The sequence below is a fragment of the Numida meleagris genome, chromosome 1 (assembly GCF_002078875.1).
Source record: "Numida meleagris isolate 19003 breed g44 Domestic line chromosome 1, NumMel1.0, whole genome shotgun sequence".
Classification (NCBI taxonomy): domain Eukaryota; kingdom Metazoa; phylum Chordata; class Aves; order Galliformes; family Numididae; genus Numida; species Numida meleagris.
In genome coordinates, this window is record NC_034409.1 from 24,646,553 (window position 1) to 24,667,450 (window position 20,898).

The window sequence follows — 20,898 nt, forward strand, 5'->3', positions numbered from 1 at the left end:
AGTGGTCCATCTTGGCAGTGGTACAGCTTCATCCCTACGGGGGAGCATTTAGTGATTCAATTTTGCTCATAGGATGCTGGCAGCATTAGAAAATTTCAAAATTAACCTTTTGCATAATGAAAAGGGAGAAATGTCAAAACAGTAGGGAGAGCGATCAATGCATTCTTCAAAGAAAAATTAATTAAAGAAGAGATATTCTACAATAAAGTGATCTAACTATTACTGAAAAAAAATATATATAATTTCACAGCATTATGATCTGTGGGCTAAGAGTTAAATTCCAAAATGAAGTAGTGTACTTCCTAGCACTGCAGATCACTGCATAAATCCTGCCAGTGAAGAAACAAACTCTTCCAAGTCTGGCAGTTGCAGCTTGAATTCCCCTGCCTGTTGCCACTATAGCCAATGTGATCACAGCAGCATGCAGTTTTCCTATGTCCAGAAAAAATGTGTTTTCTGCCTGGAAGTGCTGATGCCTGTAAAAGTACATTAGTCATCGTGCCTGCTCAGGGAAACTGATTATGAAAAGTCTTGATTCCTTCACCTTTATTTCTTTGGTTAGCAATCTCTTGTGGATCTACATCACATTCTTTACTGGTACCCAGTCGTCATGAGAAAATGAGTGAAAGTGAGAAATACCACAGGGATTTTTGTTTTTCTGAACAATTTCATGCATTTTCAGCCTGATAATTTTAACTCTCCTGTAACTTTCCAGTACTTAAAATGCCACACTCGCTTTTTAGTCTTAATAGTGAACATGAGTAACTCATTTCCAATAGTGAGACAGATGCAAAGCTAACAAATATCCAACTATTTCAGACATTACAGCATAGACTTGAAATATATTGATAGAATAAAAGCTTATAGATTGCAGCTTCAGGGAGATCAGTGTGTGATATCTTATTTTTGCATAACACAGACTGTAAAACATACTCTAAAATAAATGTTGTTTCACAGACTGTATCCATTTTTAGTTTCCAGATTCCATTCTGGGCTCGAATTCCTAAAAGTTAGGCATACCAAACTCTCAAATTTTGGATTCCAGCTGGATCTAGCTTTCCCTTTCCATGTGTTAAAATGAGGTCTCATTCAGAATTCTCCTGATTAAGTAAACTTATTTGTCACCTGTCATTTTTAGGCATTCCCAAGATGTTACAGTATTGCAGAATGTTGTCAGTCAAGGTGAAATCTCAGCGATAGCAGTTTTCCTATGTAAAAGATACTTCAAAATCTTGCAGCTTGGTTGTTTAGTACGATGTGAAGTTTGCAGCAGACGCTAATACTTCAGTTTATGTTTTAAATATTAAAACATTATTCATAAACATTCAAATATCCTTTTCTGAGATGTCAGCAATGTTGACACACAGAACACCATTTTGATAGAGCTTTTTACATTTTCGTCCACTTGTGCCTTCCTAAGCAGATTACAGCCAGTTTTCAACATTCCAGTCATGCGAATCACTTCACTAACTTACAGTAATATGCAGCACTGTTGAATTTATGTTCATAAATCAACAATTCCAATATCTTTTTATTTATTAGCCGTGCTCTTTGTGCATAGCCAATTAGAGCTCCTCTTCTGTTGATGCTCACTGGAGATTCTATTTTGTTCTCAACAGTCTGATTTTTATCTCTTTTTCACCTTCCCTTTTGATGTTAGTTTAGCAACCTCATAAAACAGCCAACATGCCTTCTAGAATATTGATTCTCTTTCTATTGAATTTCACCCAGACAATGGAGTGCCATCTTCCAGAGAAAGTAACCCATTATTCACAAAACCCAAGGTAACAGTTCAGCTATCAGAGCGTTCTGCAATGCTTGCAGGTCTCCAGGACCAAAGCTCCCTGAACCAATGATCAGTGAAGTATGTGAATGATGCTGTTTAGCTTGGCTTGATGTGTTCTAAATGAGTGTGACCCAGAAATGCCTTGAGCTGGCACTAGGCCGACCTTTGAAAAGATTGTGATGATACAGTTATTACTGAGGTATCAACATTTCCTGCTTGCTTTAAAGTTAGGCACAAGTCTATACCATTTGACTTTGTTGTTGTTGCTGTTACACCAGTATGGTTAAATAGCACGGTGGTAACACCTCGATACACTGTACGATTTAGATTCATAGCACTTTGCTTCCCTGCCAATGTACAGCTAAGGCATGCATTTTCTATCACAGCAGATACGTGCTAATGGAGAGAATGAGCAGTGCTCAGCACAGCAGCTGCATCCTGTGAGCTGTGGACATCCCACCTTTGTGTGCCAGCTCTCTAATCGTAGGAGAGGAACACATTTAAAGCTCAGCTGTAACACCTGCTCCTAGGCTTGGCCTATCCATTCTGTCACTCAACACAAGTAAAACTGGAACAGCAGAAAAAGTAAACTACTTCCAGTTTGCCAGCCATAAACTAATAGTAAAATAATGAACACCTTCCTCTGAGCAAAGCAACTCCTTTGCCTTACTATAGTAATAAAATTATCTGTAAAAGCACTGGAAATTTCTCCTGCTAGCAAGGCTCTGATTTGGCATTATATTAAGGAGATGTTTTACTCTGCATAGAACAGGGCAATGACAACACACAACAGGAGCAGTAACAAAGTTAAGCTGTCCCTCTCTCTGAATTCATGTGTGTGCAGATACTCTACTACTGAAGGTGCAGAGCTAGTAGCATAAACAGAGAAACCAGAAAAGAGGTAATACCTTGTTCACTGATGCAGCACTAACAATCAAGAAATAAACATTTCCTACTTGAGAGCTGGTCACAAGCCCAAAGGTGCTCTTTGTGCAGCAAAATCTCAAATACTTTTTCGGCTCTACTACTACCACTGATACAGAAACCATTGCTACGTAGTATGCGAATTTACTCCCAGTAGTGACTGGTAATATCCAATATGGATTTCAGTGCTCTCCTGTCACCAGTAAGTCTTGCTGATGTTATTAGGGGAAAATGTTAAGAAACTCAGGCATTCGGTAGAGGCTCATACAATTAAAAAAATCAATATTTTCAAAATGTTGTGATGATTAATTTAGTGGTGTAAAGAAGAAATCTTTATCATTCTCCTTCAAAAGCATGCCTGTCATGTTTTTGAGCACAACAGTAGGCCAGTTTCCAACACTTGGATGATGTGCTGGCTATTAGCTGTCTGGGGGCAGGCTAAAAGCTGAAGTGTTGCTGGTCCATCTATCCTATTAATTTTTGTTGGCTGAGATCTGAGCCATCCGCCCCCTTTTCTCTCAGAAATCATTTCTAAATTCAACTTCAGATGAAGAAAGAGAGATCAGTTTTCTGAGCCTGAGATGGTAAAGTATGATTAATCTAATATTCATTGTTATTTTGATAAGTGTACACTCTGTAATTGACAAAATATCAGCTAAACCAGAGTTTACGATCTTAGCAGGGCAAGAGATAAAAGGTGCAGCCTTTGCTACATCACTGCTGTGATGCAGATGGAGCTGAAAAATAAAACTTACACAGTATGTTGTGTGAATGTTTTGTACCAGCTCAGATAGAAAAACACTTAGTTAACTGTGATGGTGAGCAGATCATTCCAATGCAAGTTAAACAGGGAACTATGGACATTGATAATGGTAGACAAGATTCAATAAGAGAAAACATCTTCTCAGACCAGTTAAAAAACTTCAATATTTAAAAGCACTTTAGAGAAAACTAAGTATGATGATAGCTGTGACTTTTCAATGAGTTTCTCAATGGCAAAGAATCACATACTGTTAGAATTGTATATAAATAATAATTATGGTACTTTTCTCTCAATAAAGCAAGCAAGAGACATTATGTTGTAAAACCAATTAAATGGCATTAGAGTTCTGGGAACTGAGAAAAATAAGTAGGTTTGGGCTCTGTCATCAATGGAGTTTCTCTGTTTCAGAAGTGGAAGGGATATGAGCACTCACTACAGTCATAAAAAATGTAAAACTTGAGTAGGAGGGGAGCTAGATGATTTTTAAGGAAAAAAATATACCACAAAATCAACCCTCAGCCTAGGATACATCTGTTTGACTGGAGTTTATGTGCTCTGTAATGGACCCTGCACGCTGAATTCTGCCCTGTTCAGACTATGCTTATATTACTGTTGTTTATTCTCCTAATGGCTAATTAGTTCCCCTTCTGTGTATGCAAAGAGGAAAGTTCATATATGTTCTCATTCATATCACTAGGTACAGCACACTTAGAAGAACATTTGCTGTCTTTGATCAAGGGAAGGCACTGGTCCATTTTTGTCTGGTTGTGGTGCCAAGGGAATTCAGTATAAACCTAGAAGTGAGGCAGCCGTATTAGAGGAGACCAGCAAGACTCAGTGTGTTTGTGTTCTCTGTGGAACTTATATACGGCTGCAGAATGAACAGGTCCTAGGTTTTGCTTGTCACGGATTATGTTGGTTCTGGAAGAGAGTGCATTCAGGCTTATCTATAGTTAGTATAGTGGGTTCTCACTGTAAGGGAAAAGCACAGAGGTAAGGCCTTGAGGAGCATCTCCTGGAGGCAGGCGGTGCAGCACAGACATGTTCTCTGAGGAGCAGACAGCCTGTGTGGTAGTGGTTTTCTCTGGAGGGGTTAAAACAGGTTTTGAGTGAGGAGGTCATGGTTTGGAACAGCAAAGGGCAGCCTCAGTCCAGGGTGAGCTTTAGGGCTGCACAGGGAGGCTTTTATCTGGCCCCTTGCGGTAGGCCTGCAAGAAAGCACACCCTCACAGGCTAGAAGCCACCTTGGCTTGTAAACATGTCAGTAAACTAGGAGCAGCGACAGCAGTGTGCTTCCCGATCCTCCACAGGGAGGTGATAGGAGAGGTGCTCCTTCTGACACACCCCTGCCAGCACCCCCAGACAGAGAGAGGTGCCTTCCCTTCCAAGACTTCGGCTGGGTCGGTGACCGGGCAGGTGAGCCGAGCCCACCACCGCACAAGCTCTTTCTTTCTTCCCCTCTATCCTTTCTCTCCATTCTTGCACTCCCGAGCCACGGGGGCGGCAAGGGAACAGAGCGGTGCCTGCGTGGGGCCCGGGCCGCGCCGTGCCAGGGGCACTCCCCTCAGCCACCATGGCGGGCGGGCGGCCCGCGGCGGGGTCCCGCTCCCCCGCCTCCGCCTGGCTGCGGGCCGCCTGATGGCGGGGGGCGGAGGAGAGGAGGGGAAACCCGACCGCCCGGTGGCCCAACGCCGGGACTCGCTCGCCTCGGCCGGCAGCGCGGCGTTGGCGCGGCGCCGGAGGGGTTAAGCTCCGAGCCGCCGGTGGGCCCGGTGCCGGCGGGGAGGGGGTTAAGCGCCGGGCGGCGGCGGCTGCCACTCGGCTCCGCGCCGCGCTCCGCGCCGGAGCCGTTACAGCGGGAAGATGGCGACGGAGGGCGCGAGCGGCGAGCCGGGCTCCGGCGCCCAGGAGGAATCGGCGGCTACGGCAGCGGTAACAGGGCCGGGGGTCGGACCCATCCGGGGCGAGGAGGGCTGCGGTGGGGATGGGACGGCGCGGAGCGGTGCTCGGAGACCTGCCTCCCCCGCTCCGTCCCTCCGCCCTCCTTCTCCCCCGGGGCGGGACGGGGCTCGGTTGCGGCGGGGAGCTCTGTCCCGCCCTAGGGGAGAAGAGGGGCGAGCGCGGGGGTCCCCTCTTTCCCCGTCCGCCTTCCTCGGGGCTGCCCCATTGTTCATTCCCGCTGCCCGCCCGGCTGAGGGGCTCGGGGCGGTAGGGCGCTGGCTGGGCAGTGCGGCGGGGCTGCTCCGATCCCTTTCCCGGTACTGAGGTGGTGACAGCGCCCGGAGCCCACAGCCTGGCGCGGGGGAAGCACTCATCTGAACCCTCGCCCGCAGGAGCTCGCCGTCTCCTTCCCCTCGTTTCTCTCTCGTTCCTCCCTGTGTGGATGGGGGGCGCCGGGGCAGCGCCCCTTTCCCTCCCGGCCCCGGTCGGTGAGGGGCCCTGGGCGGCGGGGCTGCGCGGAGGGGCCGTCGGGCTCCCTGCTCCCGAGCAGCCGCTGCGTGAGGCGGTGTGTGAGGCGGACACAGTGAGGGGCTACGGCCGAACGCAGGCTGTCTCTCTCTGCCCGCGTTTGCTGTTCTGTCTCCGGCTCGTCCCCTAATCCATGGTGGGAGAGCAGGGCTTCGCCCCTCAACTCGGTCCTGCCCGCCGCTCCCAGAGCCCCGGGGGGCAGCGCGGTGGTGGCCGGTCCGGCGGGGCTGGGGGTCGTCCGGTGGCGGCTGTGCGAGAGCCGGGGCAGTCCGAGAGCAGCCCCTGCACACCTCTCCGTGTAACGAAACGCCAAGTTCAGGGGATAAAACCACTGAGGTACGCCTTTGAGGTTGGATCATTGCTGAAAGGGAGTAATCCCAGAAGGAAGGATGGCACCGGTTTCTGTGGGATTGAAGACGTTGATGGGTTATATATTTATTTATTTTATTTTATTTCAAGCAGGCACAAATCTTACCTGAAACCATGTTCTGACCGTGCAGTTAATGCACACAAGGAAGGTTAACTTCTGCCCTGTTGTAGAAACTGAGTTTTACTTAAATAAAATAAAATTTTAAAAAATGAAAGAAAAAAGAGGAAAGGTAAACCTTACAAAGCGAGTAATATTGCTGTCTTTTGAAACAATGGCAGAACCGTGTCATGAAAGACTGTTACGGTAACAGTTCATAAAAGCAAAATATTAAACACTTCTAAGTCCTAGCTTTGAGTTAAAAAAAAATATGCTAAATTCTTCAGTATTTCATATTATTACTGTCTTTATTTTCAGTTTTAAGAACTGAGAAGAGTAGCTCATAATCAAGCAATATTCCAACACTGCCCTGTTGGGCAATGCAGCATCAGCTGGTCGTGCAGTTTGGGGCTCATTGTCATGTAGGAGTGATAGCTCTACACCACATTGCTTTTAAAATATTCTTCTAAAACTGCAGATACTGGAAAGTAACCTCTGTGTTGCTCTATAATTAAAGTAGTAGCTGTACTTAAGCAGCAATAAAATACTTTTAAAATGACTTAATTTGCATTCAGTCCTTAAATATTTAATATTTCTTTTCATCTTGTATTTTATTGCTATTATAGACCTTCAGTTGTCAATTTCAGTCTAGTTTTTTTATGTGAGAATAACACCTCTGTGCAATAGAAAGATTAAAAAAAATATTTGTACAATACTCCGATGTTCTAGTTGAAGGGTTAGTATGAGTCTCTTATTTTCTGACTTTATATTCAAGATGCAAAATTCTGAATGGAATAGTCTTGTTTGCTTCTTAGGGTGGCAGTAAGCATCCGGCTGACTATATTGTAAGTCATGCTAAAACTTCCAGTTACAATTGAGATATGTTCTCTGTACAGTTTTAGGCTTAGTTCTCAGAATGCTGATTGTACAAATGATGCCATGGAAAACTCTAAGAACAGCATTTTTAATAGTAATTATTAATATGTAAATTATACGGTGTAAGCAGTAGGTGTACAGTAGGGCATTTTCATACTAAATGCTGTTACTCTTGTATCGTGGTACACCACCAGGTATGCTCAGTAACATCATTGGGAAAAAAAAAAAAACACTACTGTTTTTTTTTTCTGTTCTTTGAACCATCATAGAAAAGGATAAAATAGGGAAAATATGAAATCTTTTTTTCTTTCCTTCCCTAGAGAAAGTGACTGAAAGTCCCCAGGCTATTCCATAGTGTTACATTCAGGAGTAAAGCTGATTGTCTTGTCTTTCTGAGTTTCCAGCTATCTCTCACAAAACATTGGTATTTTTGTTGTGGTAACAACAGAAGTGGTAAGGATGACAAGCTAAAATGGCATGGGAGTGGTCTTGTCCTTTCTAATACCTATACAACTTCATTGCCTGAGCCAGTGGAACTGTGTTGGGGCAATTTGGACTACAATTCAGGAAAGCACAGGTGTGTATTTCAAGACATCTTTGAATTGCTTCCATCAGCATACTGTCTACCAAAAATGATTATATAATAGCAAGAAATAATTCAATTTGACAGTTTCCTTGTTGAAATATTGAACACTACCCACTACGCATAGAGAGCCGGCTTGTCACACGTTATAGCTTTGGTAGATGTTTAACAAATAGCATGAAAAGCCTGCTATTTCAAACAGAGTTTGTTAACATTACCTAGTAAAATCTCTGCTTCTGATTTTTTTCTTGACCGGTGATCAAACGCACAAAAGGTATTTTTCTCCAGAAGGCAGTCCTTTCTGGTGGCTCTGTGCACATAGAGCATATTGGTGGAATGATATCCTGATTCTCTGAAGTGAGTAGAGATTGTTTTGCTGTCTTCATCTGTCAAGATTTCATTGAGAATGGTGTGCACGTACTTGAAAAGATCAGTCTGGTTTGCTCTGGATCAAGTAACAGTATAAAAAGTTGTGCTACGGAAAAAAAAAAAGAAAACTCAGTGTTAAGTGGATTAAAAATTGATGACTAAACAAAATAAGTAGAGAGAAATTCCATGGCACTTTATAGTGACATTTAGTAAGTTTCTTAAATTTAGCTTGGTGTATTCATTATCTGTTGATCTGCAAGAATGTTTGTAGTAGAATTGCCATTCTGGTCAATACAGTGAAATGCTAAATAATGATTTGGTCACATCAATTCCTCAGGCTGACACAAATAAGTTGTGAAGATTCTTATCTGAGAAATACTACATGTAGCAGAAAATGAGATCATAACCCTTGAAAAGCAAAGACTATATCTCTTACTAGGAACTATACATCTTGAAAAATAGTCACTTGCAAGAGGACTTCAATTAACTACCACAATCCTCATCTGAATACAAACTCTCAGTGTAGTGCTAATGTTCAGAGCAGTTACTTTCATCTAGTCAGATGCATAATGCTGTTGTGGTGTTCCAACATGTAGGTGCGATGCAGAGACATCCCAGTTGTCTGGTTTCGTCCTGCTGCTTCTCTGCATCTCCCATGCAATGAGTGTCTGCTCTTGATTCGTGGTGCAGGGCTATGCTCCAAGCCTTGCTACCCAACCTGCTGTCTTCCCTTCGTCTCCCAGCCCAACCTACATCCCTTTGTGTTCTGTGCCACTGTCCTCCATGGCTCGCCATGCAGCCTCTCTTCACTTGTTGGGAGAGTCCCTTCTCTTCCAAATGAGAACTTGTCACACTATTAAGAGTGAAGTGCACCGGGGCAGCTCAGTGAGCCTGGTGTGTGAAAATAGGGAGGAGGAACAAGTCTTTAGGATGCAGTGCATCCTGTTCTTTTGCCAACTGCTTTGATGTCTAAGTGTGGGAGAGAGAGGCCTTACTGTGGCCTCAAAGGTGGTATAGCAAGATGGGAATAGAGATGGAAATGAATCTGAAAGGGGAAAGAGCGAGCTCAATGTAGGAAAACTACAGTGGGAGGTCTGCCTCGCACCCAGTCCTCCCTATGTCATCCTTGCATATGTAAACACGAAGAAGTCAGTGGGCCTAGTTGTACTGCCTTCCTTGGTGTGTGAACTAGAGGTTTCCTGGGCATTGTTTCCTAGTCCTAATGTAGGACAAGGTAAGAGATCAAATTCTGAAAGACTTGCAAGTAGTTCTGAAGAGAACTTCAAGAGTGTGTACCTTTATCTAGATCAAATCATACCATTTGCCTTAGAAGTGGCTTACTTAGAAGTGACTTTCAGAACAGGAATTCCCGGTTAAACTTAAGTAACAGTTTTAAATATGGTCACTGAAGGGCTGATGTAAGCCTAGATCTATTTAAAAAAAAATATGTGAGATACCTAACTTACCCTGAAATCAAAGATACCTTAGTACCTTTGCGCCTGTTCATAGTTTGCAAACGTGTTTTAACAGCTGTGAGAATATCTGGGTATGTGTAAAGGTCAGTGTCTTACTAATTTTGGAAGAGCTGTGGGCTTGTTTTTTGATTTCCAGAATACATTTCTCAGTTCTGAGGTGTATTTATGGTTAATGCCGAAGCTGTTAAGAAGTTTTGCAGTTAGCCTGAGCCAAAAAAAAAAATAAAAAAAAAATCCACGCCTGCTAAACAAAACCACCCCCCTGCCTTTTAAAGAAAACCTTTGAGAAAAAAAAAACAGGAAGCAAAAAAGTTGTGCTTGGTGAAGAGGGTAGCAGGATAAGCAGGTAACTTTAGTGGTGATCAGTTGAGTAAGTCTTTGTACTAATAGATGGGAATAATTAAAGACATGTCAAGTTCTCTTATGATCCCTTAGGTAAGATTGTATGAAACTGTATCTAAGTCCTGGATGTTAACCTTTCTATAGGTCACATCTTACTTCAGTTCATCTTAGGTGTGGTAAGAACTGGACATGTATTATTACATTATATAACTTCTGGAGAAGCACGGTGTCAAACTCTTTCTCTAGTTTCAGCCTGAAGAACAGATCTTCCACAGCCAAAAACAATAAATCCTGTGTTCTCTGAACTAGCCATGAACATTGCGTGTATATTATAACCACTTATTTCCTATTTTCTGTTTGCAGAGTTTTCTTTATTAGAAAAGAATTGGGATTCGTTTGCACATGTACCCACATTAATGCTGTGCTAGGTCTTGAGAATTTCTTTTATGCTTGATGGAAAGAATGAAGTGGTTGCAAGGAATGATCTGTTTTGGAAACAGATTTATGAATTTCTCTAGTTTTAAGTGAAGTGAATAGACTGGTGACTCTTGGAGGTATTAGTGGGATTCAAGGCACTTAAATGTGTTTACATATATGCACAGTGTTAATTATCCTATTACAGTGAGTGGAAATCCAACCAATACCTCAAGTGGAGCCTCGAGCAAGTAGTTCTGGTGGCTGGTTAGCTGAATAGCTTTCTTGGCTATTTTGACTGGGCTGTTGAGTTTTCTGTTACAAATAGTGCGAGATTATTTGCCTCACTCGCACACTGCCTTCAGTCTTCCTTTAGGTGTCTCAGTCCTGCCTTCAGGGCTGCTGTTTGCAGTCCACTTTGTGGTATCTCAGCTGGCAACCCATCCAAATGGCATGGATGATTCTTTATCATACCTACCTGCCTCCAAAACATCCTCTCTGATACCTCAAATTGCACTAGATACTTAGGTACAGGCAACAAAATAGAGTTAGTTGTAACATGAGTGTCTTTGCTCAGATGAGTTCTACCTGCTTATGCTTTGGTTGTCAAATATGTGAATCAGGGTTATGTTTCCCTGGTGCATTTGTATCGTGGATCTGACGGCTGTGGGGCCAGCATGATATTAAAAGTTTACTTTGTACAAATAATAAGTAATACCAAATCGTTTTATTTTTAAAAGCTCATCTTGGAAGTCTACTCTGTGAATCCTCAAGAGGATTCTTGTGTGTATTTAATGGAGCTCCATATAAAATATGTAACAAATGTAGATTTGCACCTTCTCTTCTGAAAGGATTCTTACTATGTTTTCCTATACACATTTTTAAAAACTTCTCTTCCTCTCCTGTCTTTCCATTTCAGCCCATAATTACGCTTCACAGGTTTCTTTCCCAAGTCCTGGATTGTCACCCAGCTCCATCTTTAAATAGGCCGTCTAGCTGCTTTCTGAGCAGGAAGGAGGTTGTTTTCTCTGGTCACCTCTAATTAATCCGCAGTTAACATGCTTTCTACAAAGCTGTGGCTTTCCTGCTTCACCTACCTGGACTTCTGAAGGTGGTGGAGTTTCTAACAGCTGCTGTGGTAGTGTTGCGAATGACACCCTTTCCTCCTAAGGTTGCCGGTATTGGCTGGGCTAGGTCAGCAAGACCAAACTATTGGTACTGCCAACCTGTCACAAGAAACTTGGTTGTTTTCTTGAGAGGTGAGGGGGATAAACTTTATCCTAAAGACTTTTTTCATCTCTCCTCTGAATAGCCACTTATATGGGAAAGAGTCTCTTCTGTTCCTTTGCCTCTTGGTGACCTTCCCACTCCATCCTCTTTCCTCTTTTTTCCTACGGTGATCTGGGGGGAAAATGCTCGTCCAGGTTAATCTCTGCTGTCCTGTCTCAGCCTTCTCTTGTTTGGAAATTTATGTTTTTGTCATCTTTGCTCAAGGTAGAGCTCATTATCATCTTAGGGCAGTGCAGGTCACCATTTTTCCTGTATATATATATATATATTTGTGGTGCATACATGGGTATTTGAATGAATTTTAGCTAATTAGCTGTTTTATCTATTGTCAGAGTGCTTGCTGCCAGACAACACAAACCCCTTATGAAGCTGGTCTGAAAAATAACGTGAAGTTTTTGAGACGGTCTTATTGAGTTACTCTATAAATCAAATAAACCAGACATTTGAAAATCCAAAAGAAGGAGTGAAAAAATATCTCTCGTGTTCTGGTAGCGTATGCCGAATTTCACCCTGGGGCAACATATTCATATATCTGTGTTGTAAAACCAATGCAGTGGATGGCTTGCTTACATAGTTCTTAAATCGTTGGTGAGATTGTTACAGCTTGGCACTCTACCAGACCTATTGTAGCAAAACCCCAGATGAGGCATAAGCCATGTGCTACTAATGGAGTCTTTATTTTCTGGAGGTCTAAGAACTACTGCTCCTCTGGAAGATGTTAGGAAGATTATTTTTCTGGGTCTATGCAACAGTTTTCACTAAAAGTTAGGCCAGCAATTCTTCATCTGGATGAGAACTTCATCCAGCTGGGGGCTTTGTCCCCAGAAGATGTGTTTGAGGAAGCATAGCTGTATTTCATCGTATGCCATATCTATGTTTAATAAATTGGAACACATCAAACAAACGTAGCTAATGGCAAATTCCCAACAAAGGTCATGATTCTTCTCACAATGTATAGTTGAGTTGCAGAATGCTATGGATTCTAAAATTACGTAAAGATTCAAAAAGCAAAGGGACAGATTCACGTGAAGTATGTCCATCAAGGACTACTACATGCAAAATTGTGATTTATAGCTCAGACAGTGCATAAGCTGAAAACTGCTAGAGGCTGGGAGAGTGTTTCTGGGAAGCATCATTATGTACTTGCCCTGTTCTGGTGGTGATTTCAAGGCAGCCATTATTGGCTGCTTTTGAAAACAGGCTAAGTGGGTTTTTAGTCTGATCTACTAGAGCAGTTCGTTTATGAAGTGGCTTTGCTAGTTCTGATTTCAAATTTTCAAAATGAAAAATATGAAAACTAAGCTGTGTATGTCATCGATATGTCTTTCCATTAGCATTTCTGTGTTTATTTTTATCTAACTTTAAATTACCCGAGAGCACTCTGAATTACTCACTGTTGATATCTTTCATATGCTCTAGTTTGAAGTATGTACTTGAGTAAAATTTACTTTAATTGCTTTGATGGGATACTTAGTTAAAAAAAAAAAAAAAAGCTCATTGTTACTTCACCTGTTGAATTGTGCCTCTGGTTTGTAATGAATATAAGTCTTTTCATATATGCCTTGTAGGAGACTTAGAAATGAAAAGTTTCACCTATGATATACAAGCAGTCCTCTGACAAAGAGCTTTTACCTCCTGACAAGCTGAATTTACTGACTTAGAAGAAAGGGGTGATGTTTCTTGCTCCTGTGCATATTTTCACTTTGACTGTGACTACCAGAAGTGCTGGGCATTTCTTCTTGACAGATGAGGCAATGAGATTTTAGAAGGGGAAACCACTGAATGGAGATGTCAGACTGTTACTGTTTGACACTGCTTTCTGTGTGGTTTGGAAAAAGTACTTGATAACTCTGCATCAGTTTCCCATTTGAGAAATGGAGGCAGTTTTTCCTCTCTTAAGGGAAATTATATGAATAAATCAGTTGCTGTTCTTGAGCCTTTAGACATTATAAAGTAGTTCATAGAAGAAGGGTGGACAAGTGGGTCCTGCTATCTGACTGAATTAAATTTAATGGTTAGAATTACTGGGAATGAGATATGCTGCAGCCTGTGAGGCAAAATCCGGTCCACTTACACAACACCTTGTAAGGAAGATCTAGTTACTAAAAGTAACTTTGCACATACACATCCATAGATTGTAAACAAAGTTTTTGAAGTAAGAGGTATCTTTTGGATTAGAGGAATAGCTGACGTAGGCAGGAAAAATAAAAGGCAATTATTGTTCAGTCCAGAAATATTAGTTGGAGTGGATGGCCCTGGTCCAGAGATGGTTATGGTTAATAGAAATCATTGGTCCTCTTGTGTTGTTCAAATAGATGAAGAAGCTCAGTCCACTGTACATTGAATATGACCAGCTAATATTCTGGCATGTGGCTCTCACTACCCATTTGTGCACCTATTTGAACTGTAAAGTAAAAAAATGGAATTTAGAGTAAATCTAATATAGTTGTAGCTTTTGGGAAGTTATGGTCCATGACCTTCTAACCTGAGGGAAGAACAATATTTCTGCTCTCCTCTTGCCTTGAGAAAGAAGAAATGGTACTTTAATTTTTATTGGATTTTCCTGAGAGAAAGTCAAGCTCCAGGGTAGCTGAACTCTTACATTTGACTTCATCCTTCAGGGAAAACGGGAAGTATGTCCAGATAATCAGTTGCCAAATTAGCTGGACTGCTTATCTCATACTGAAGACAGATGAGTGTCTGTATCTCAGCGCTTTGCTAGAAGACACATCTACGTCATAGCAAGAACTTCACTATTCCCTTAAAGTGAATAGTGTGCTATTGTGTGCTAGATGTGAATATTGATCATGCTGCTCAGCTGAATCTGGCATGTGGAATGTTTTCTCTCCCTTGAAATGATCCCCTTCTAATTTCACTGAACAGTCCTTTCTGTTAGCATTGTGTGGCTTGGTGAGCAGACTCATCTCCTACCTTTGTGGTTTTGTAGGTAATAATAGCATTCTCCCTGCCCCCCCCCCTATAAAATACTTTACACATTATAGTCTTTTCTCATACCGTAGTTGCTTCTCTCTTAATCTTTTTAGTTGGTCAGTTCCATATGTTTGGATGAGGATTTCATGCAGTAGAGGATTCCCCTTACCCATCTGTCTGTTGACACATACAGACCTCCAGCGGTTTGAGGCAGGGCTCCATTTTATAGAAGCTGTGCTGACTTTTCCAGCAGACAAGGTTTATGCAGTGCTCAGTGGTCTTACAAACTCATTCTGTTTTTTTTTTTCAGAAGTGAAGGTCAAAGATATTGATCTTAGTAACTGTGGAGTGAGAAGACAATTGTTGATATAAACTATTGCTTGTCAGTCCCTTTTAAACCTGAAGTATATTCTCTAGTCAAACAAATGGAACCGCAAATAAAGCATGCTGAAAAGATTTCATGTCTTTTCGCATGTTGTGCTTCAAAACTTTACATTTAGCCCTGTTATTTGGTTCTGCCACCCTCTCTTGCCTTCATTCCTGATGTACTGTTTCAGGTCTGCTGAAACATTTCTGTCACTGTGAGGTTGTATACGGGAACTTATGGAGAGCAGCTGAAGGAACTGGGATTGTTGAGGCTGGAGAAGAGGAGGCTCAGGGAAGACCTCATCACTCTCTACAACTACCTGACAGGAGGCTGTGGCAAGGTGGGGATTGGCCTCTGCTAGGTAACAGCAGTAGGATGAGAGGTAATATCCCCAAGTTGTGCCACGGGAGGTTCAGGTTGGATACTGGGAAAAATTTCTTCTCGGAAGGAGTGGTGAGGCATTGGAAGAGGCTGCCCAGGGAGGTGCTGGAGTCACCGTCTGTGGAGATATTCACAAAATGTGTAGGTGTGGCACTGAGGGGCATGTTTTAGTGGGCATGGGGTTTTGGTTGATGGATGCACTAGATGATCTTGAAGGTCTTTTCCAACCTTTATAGATACTATGCACTGTTTGTCACTAAGTTATTTTCTTTGACATTTCACCCATATCATTCAGGAGACTTTGAAGGATCTACTTCTTCCAACAGTAGAGGATTTGAAGCAATGTCACACTACTGGGCTTTTAATTTCTTCACCTTAAATAAAAAAGTCTTCCCGTGACTTATTTTGACTTTATATGCTACCAAAAAAGCCACCTCAACTTTTGACAGTCATGGATGTTAGAGGAACTCATAATTAGGATGCTGATATATCTGTGTTTTGGATCTGCAGTAACCACTGCAGTCATTTAGTTAGTGTGTTCATCAGTGTTTTTTTTCCTTGCAGAAAAGAGAGTTTGATGTGGATAACTTGAGCAAGCCGGAGTTGCGGATGCTTTTGAGCATAATGGAAGGAGAACTAGAAGCACGAGACCTTGTAATTGAAGCTTTGCGGGTGAGTTACTGGGTTACTGCGACTGTTTGTTTGTTTTTGTTTTTAATATTCTCTTTTGTCACTTCCTTTGTACTTGGCATAGAATGTTATTAGTGGAAGAATAAATTCTGGTTTTTAAGTTATGAGTTGACTAACTCAGCAATCACAAATATGTTCTTGTTTAATAATTGTCATTCGGTAACTCTACGTAATTTTGGTGTAAAATACCCACAAAGTTTCAGAGAAAGAAGTACAAAAATGGCAAAATGACTTCCTTTGTACATTCTGTTATACTGTAGAATCTGTTATTTGCAAAATGGAGGAATAACTTCAAAGGAGAATGTATTCGTTTTCTATGAGATGGAAGGAGGATCAAAATTGAATGGTTATGTCCCAGTAGGGAAATCTTCATTTTTCTTTTTTTTTTTTTTAAAGAAAAAAAAGAAAAGGCAAATTACATGATATTCTGACAGCACTCATGAGTGTTTGATTAGATTTTTCTTTTTTTTGCTGTGCCATGCACATGGGTTTGATTTCTATTTTGGCAGGTTTCAGTCTGAAAGTTGACTGGTAATGTACAAACAAAACTGTATTTTAATAAGATGATACATTTTTCTGGCTGTAACAAATTTAAATTTTATTCTGTTCTGGATCAATTTAAGCAGAGCTGCTAAACAGGCTGCAGGTTTGGGGGGAAAACAATCTTACATGGACTGAAAATATTTGCAACTTCACAGTCTGATAGAGGCAAATTATTCTCTTTAAAGTTTCTTAAGGAAAAAACTCAATGTAATAAAATACATTAATACTGAAGATTAGTGGTGTATGTGATGATTATCAGGTGATGTGCAAATATTTTTTGCCAGTAATGTCACAGTAACAATTGTAAATGCATTTTTATTCAATTTTCAATTTCATGTGATGACTTCACATCATTATGCAAAGAGAGCTTTAAAATATGTCAGTGATGCACCTGCATTAATAACCGTAGATTTTATAAGTATAAGCCTATTTATTATAAAATACAGTTTTCATTTTGTAGTGAAAATAAGATGGTGAAATCAGTATAATTCTGGGGGATTACTGCACTTTGAAGTCACGTGGCATTTGCCTTCAGGTATATATGTACACTGAAATGTATTGCCTTTTCATCTAGCCACTTTACAATTTCACAACTCATTTGCCCAGACAAGGACCTTTTATTTTCCCTGACTACCAGCTGAGATTTTGTAGAAGGGGGAACAATGTGCACAGCCCCGTTTGGAATCTGCTTATTATTTGTTTGGGTTTTTTTGACTCTTACAACTTTGTATGAATAAGAATGGAACATTCAAAAAAGTTTCGTAAATACACGTTCATGGTCAGGCTACCACACTGCATACCAAATAGTGGATGTTTTGAGATTCAGTGAAATAAAAAAAAAAATACACACTTAATGAGAATAAACACTGAAAGTCCTCCTTAGTATCATAAAGGAAAGAAAGTCTACATTGGATTCCCATACACCTGCTGAAATGAGTAGCGTGTCAGTATGTGTACAGCATTTTTGGCTGACCAAAAATCAGTATAAAAATTGCTTCATTTCATCTGTGGTATAGAGATATTGAAAAGTGGTGGGATTTTTTTTCTCAGTGGTTTTGTTTGTTTTTGCCCCTCTTTCTCTTGCATCTCAATTCCTATATTTTTCTAGTAAAATCCTCTTAACAAAATCCATATGGAACTCATTCTTCCAGGCAGTTTGCCTGGTTGACTATACCAGTACTGAGAAACTTGGAAATTGTACCTACTGAGGAACTGTAGCTTGATATCTTGGAATATGATACTTTGGGATCTTCTGGCTTCTTGAGAATCAGTTACCACAGGTCAGCAGTATTAGTGGCTGTAGCCTCTAAGCAACCTACAAAATAAGCTACCAGATAGCCAGATATAGATCTTTTTAAGAGGTGAATAACAAGATAATCCCATTGGAATTGTGTTGAATTTGTTACTGACTTTGTATGCCCTTCTGTCAAAAGGTGTCCTACTTCATGTATCCTTAAAGCCATGAGGAAATGGAAATGACCTCTTATGTTACCATTTCAAAGACTGATCAAGATCGTTTTTTAAAAGCTAGGGAAGTGTGGGCGCAGGCTTGTTTTTCTGATTTGTTTGTATGTTTGGTTTTTCAATCCCAGTGCAAGGCTGTTTCAAAGCCTAATTTCTTTTGATGGGTCAGAACCTGCCGATTTCAAGCCATGTATTATTGAGTTGTCTTCTAAGTGATTTTATTGACAGTTTTTAATTGCTGTTATGTATACATTTATTAAGCCATTTTATGTGTTCCTGATCTTTTACTCTGATAGAAAGTAACTGTTCATTCTTACGGTTGTCATCTCAGATTTTTCTCTGTAATCACTGAAGTTTAAATACGTCGTTCTTAAAAGTGCATACCCTTATTTGTACTCATTTAGTGGGGTTTAACTGAGCATTTGTAAACTTTGTGCAGTAAATAGTACTTATGTATCTATTGGAAATATCTCTCCTGGAAAATTCCTGGCATGAAAATGAAGTGATCCTGACTGATCACGAAAGAACTGATAACATCAAATATAATTCAAAGACTGACTCATGCAGTACTGCTAGTAACCTGCACCTGACGCGATGCTTCCCACTGTAACAGGACCTGCTTGATGCGTCTCTGTTAGTCTGTCCTTTTCCCATTCATTGTATACTTTCTTATACTGACTTCTCTTGTTTCCTGCTTTACTAATTTCGTCTGAAACCATATAATGTGCTTTACTGAAGGTGTGACTGATCTAATGTGTTCTTTCTATAAGAGCACAATAAATAAATAAATAAATAAATAATTAAAAAAAAGTAATTAAACCACTCACCTTCAACATCCGTAAGTGAGATTTCTTGTCGGGCTGACTCTTATAGGAACACAGTGCCAAATGATTTTTCTCTTGGTATATGCGTTCTGTCATCACAAACACCTTATCCACTGTATTCCTTGGTGGAGTGGAACAGAAATTTCTTTCAGAATTAAGGAGTGGGAGCTAGGGAGCAGAAAAAATGTTCTTGGATAAGATATGGGATTGGAATTTATGCCTCACTCTGTGTTGTTTTTCGTTGTTTGTTTTTTATCTAGCTGACATATTATGGGGTTATCTCTTAAGTCTATTTTTAAGTCTTGTTTTAAATGATTTTTTTTGGCTCGTTTTGGAAATGTGTTTTTCAAGATTATAGTTCAATGCATATTCCTATGGTGTGATTTGCTTGTGTGGGTTCTGATGGATTAAGCAGAAAACATTACTGATCTCTTTGTGAACTAAGCCAGTCATGTATGGAGTGAGCTCTACTACTTAATAGCTCACAGAAATCTAAAATTATAATCTTTTGAATGTGCTGTGTTTTCATATCTTCTGGTCTGGGTGTTTTTCTTTTTTTTTTAAATTATTTTTTGGAGTCATTTAAAAAATAGCTGTGTAATTATGTACAGCTTGAGAAGCTGGTGAAAGAAATGAAATTAAAATGATATTCTGTAGCAGTTGTTACTGCTGTAATATTTCTGAAAGGGAGAGTGGTACTACCTTTAGGTGCTTCTGTTTTTACTGTCCATTTGCATGTAATTCATTATATCACAAAAAGTTTGCGTTTTGTGAGTATCTGTTTGACCTTCTGTTGGTGTTAGTAAGCAACTGAGAAGATGTTTACTAACTCATCATTTATAACTTATGTTTAGGATGCTGCATAGCTTTTTCTGCTTGTTTCAGAAAGTTTCAAAAAGGTGTAATGTAAAGAAAATAAAGGAAAAAGGATTCAGAGTTTGTTACCTTACTGTTTAAAAAGTGGAAGGAGGGAATTTCAAGTCTCCCCACAGGAGATTCTTTCTGTGCAGCATCCATTCTGGCTATTCTGTGTAGAATAAAAATTAAAAGTGAGAAAGGCCAATAGTTTGGGATCGTGGGAAGAAATCTTAACGAAATTTACTAGTCATCCTGTGGAGAATAATGATAAATTCCGTTAGGAAGGTTAATACTGTAGATATAATAGATTTTATTGAAGCACTTGAATTTGTGCCATGTGATAACAGAGAGAGAATCAAACCCAAGATATCACGTGTGATAATTAACTCCTTTTACTGCATCTTTGTGCATCGTATATTGCCGAGTTTCCATTGTTTTTTATATGAAAGTTTTGATATCTTGAAGCCTCATTTGAAATGAAAATAAAACTTCAAATCCAAACTACATTCGTAAGTAATATGACATCTTTCTATGTCTGTGTTTTCACAATATGTTGTTGTTCTTTTATAACGTGTACAACTGCAGACGCATAATGATGCAAAGCATTCCTATTTCTAAAAAAGGGCTGTTGTTTCACTTGGTGAAGTGGGAAGCATTATTTAACTGGGTCAATGTCTTCTATCCTTGCTGTAATAAAGCAGTTTGCTGCTTTGATATAAACAGAGAAAAGCAAAGGTTTTTTTGCCTTTAGCGTGTGTAAATCTGTTGTAGTATACTCTTGACTATTATAGTCATAGTATTTTAATGAATTAATCTCTGTTTGAACCCCATTTCTTTTCTAAGGAATGTTGACTCTGAAAGTTGCAATTGAGAGTAGTTCAGATTTGAAAGAAAGTATAATAGTTGTCGTCTAGCACAATTTAAGTTGCTGGGCAAGTGACAACCAGCATCTTTGGCAGCAGACCTTCATGACACTTGGGGTCAAAATTCCAGATTTATTCTCCAAGTGAACAGTTAATTTGCAATGGAGGTCAGCATCAGTATTCACCCCAAGGAAGGTGATCTTTCTATAAATCTCTCTAA

The 20,898-nt window shown here is 40.4% G+C and overlaps 1 protein-coding gene across 1 annotated transcript in view; it reads left to right on the top strand.

Moving 5' to 3' along the window:
- The window catches only part of CTTNBP2 (cortactin binding protein 2), an 82,373-nt gene continuing 66,654 nt past the window's right edge, over positions 5,180 to 20,898 (top strand). Inside the window, 2 exon segments of the mRNA XM_021384848.1 lie at positions 5,180 to 5,405; positions 16,001 to 16,108. Coding sequence (XP_021240523.1) covers positions 5,337 to 5,405; positions 16,001 to 16,108 — 177 coding nt within the window. The 5' untranslated portion in view covers positions 5,180 to 5,336.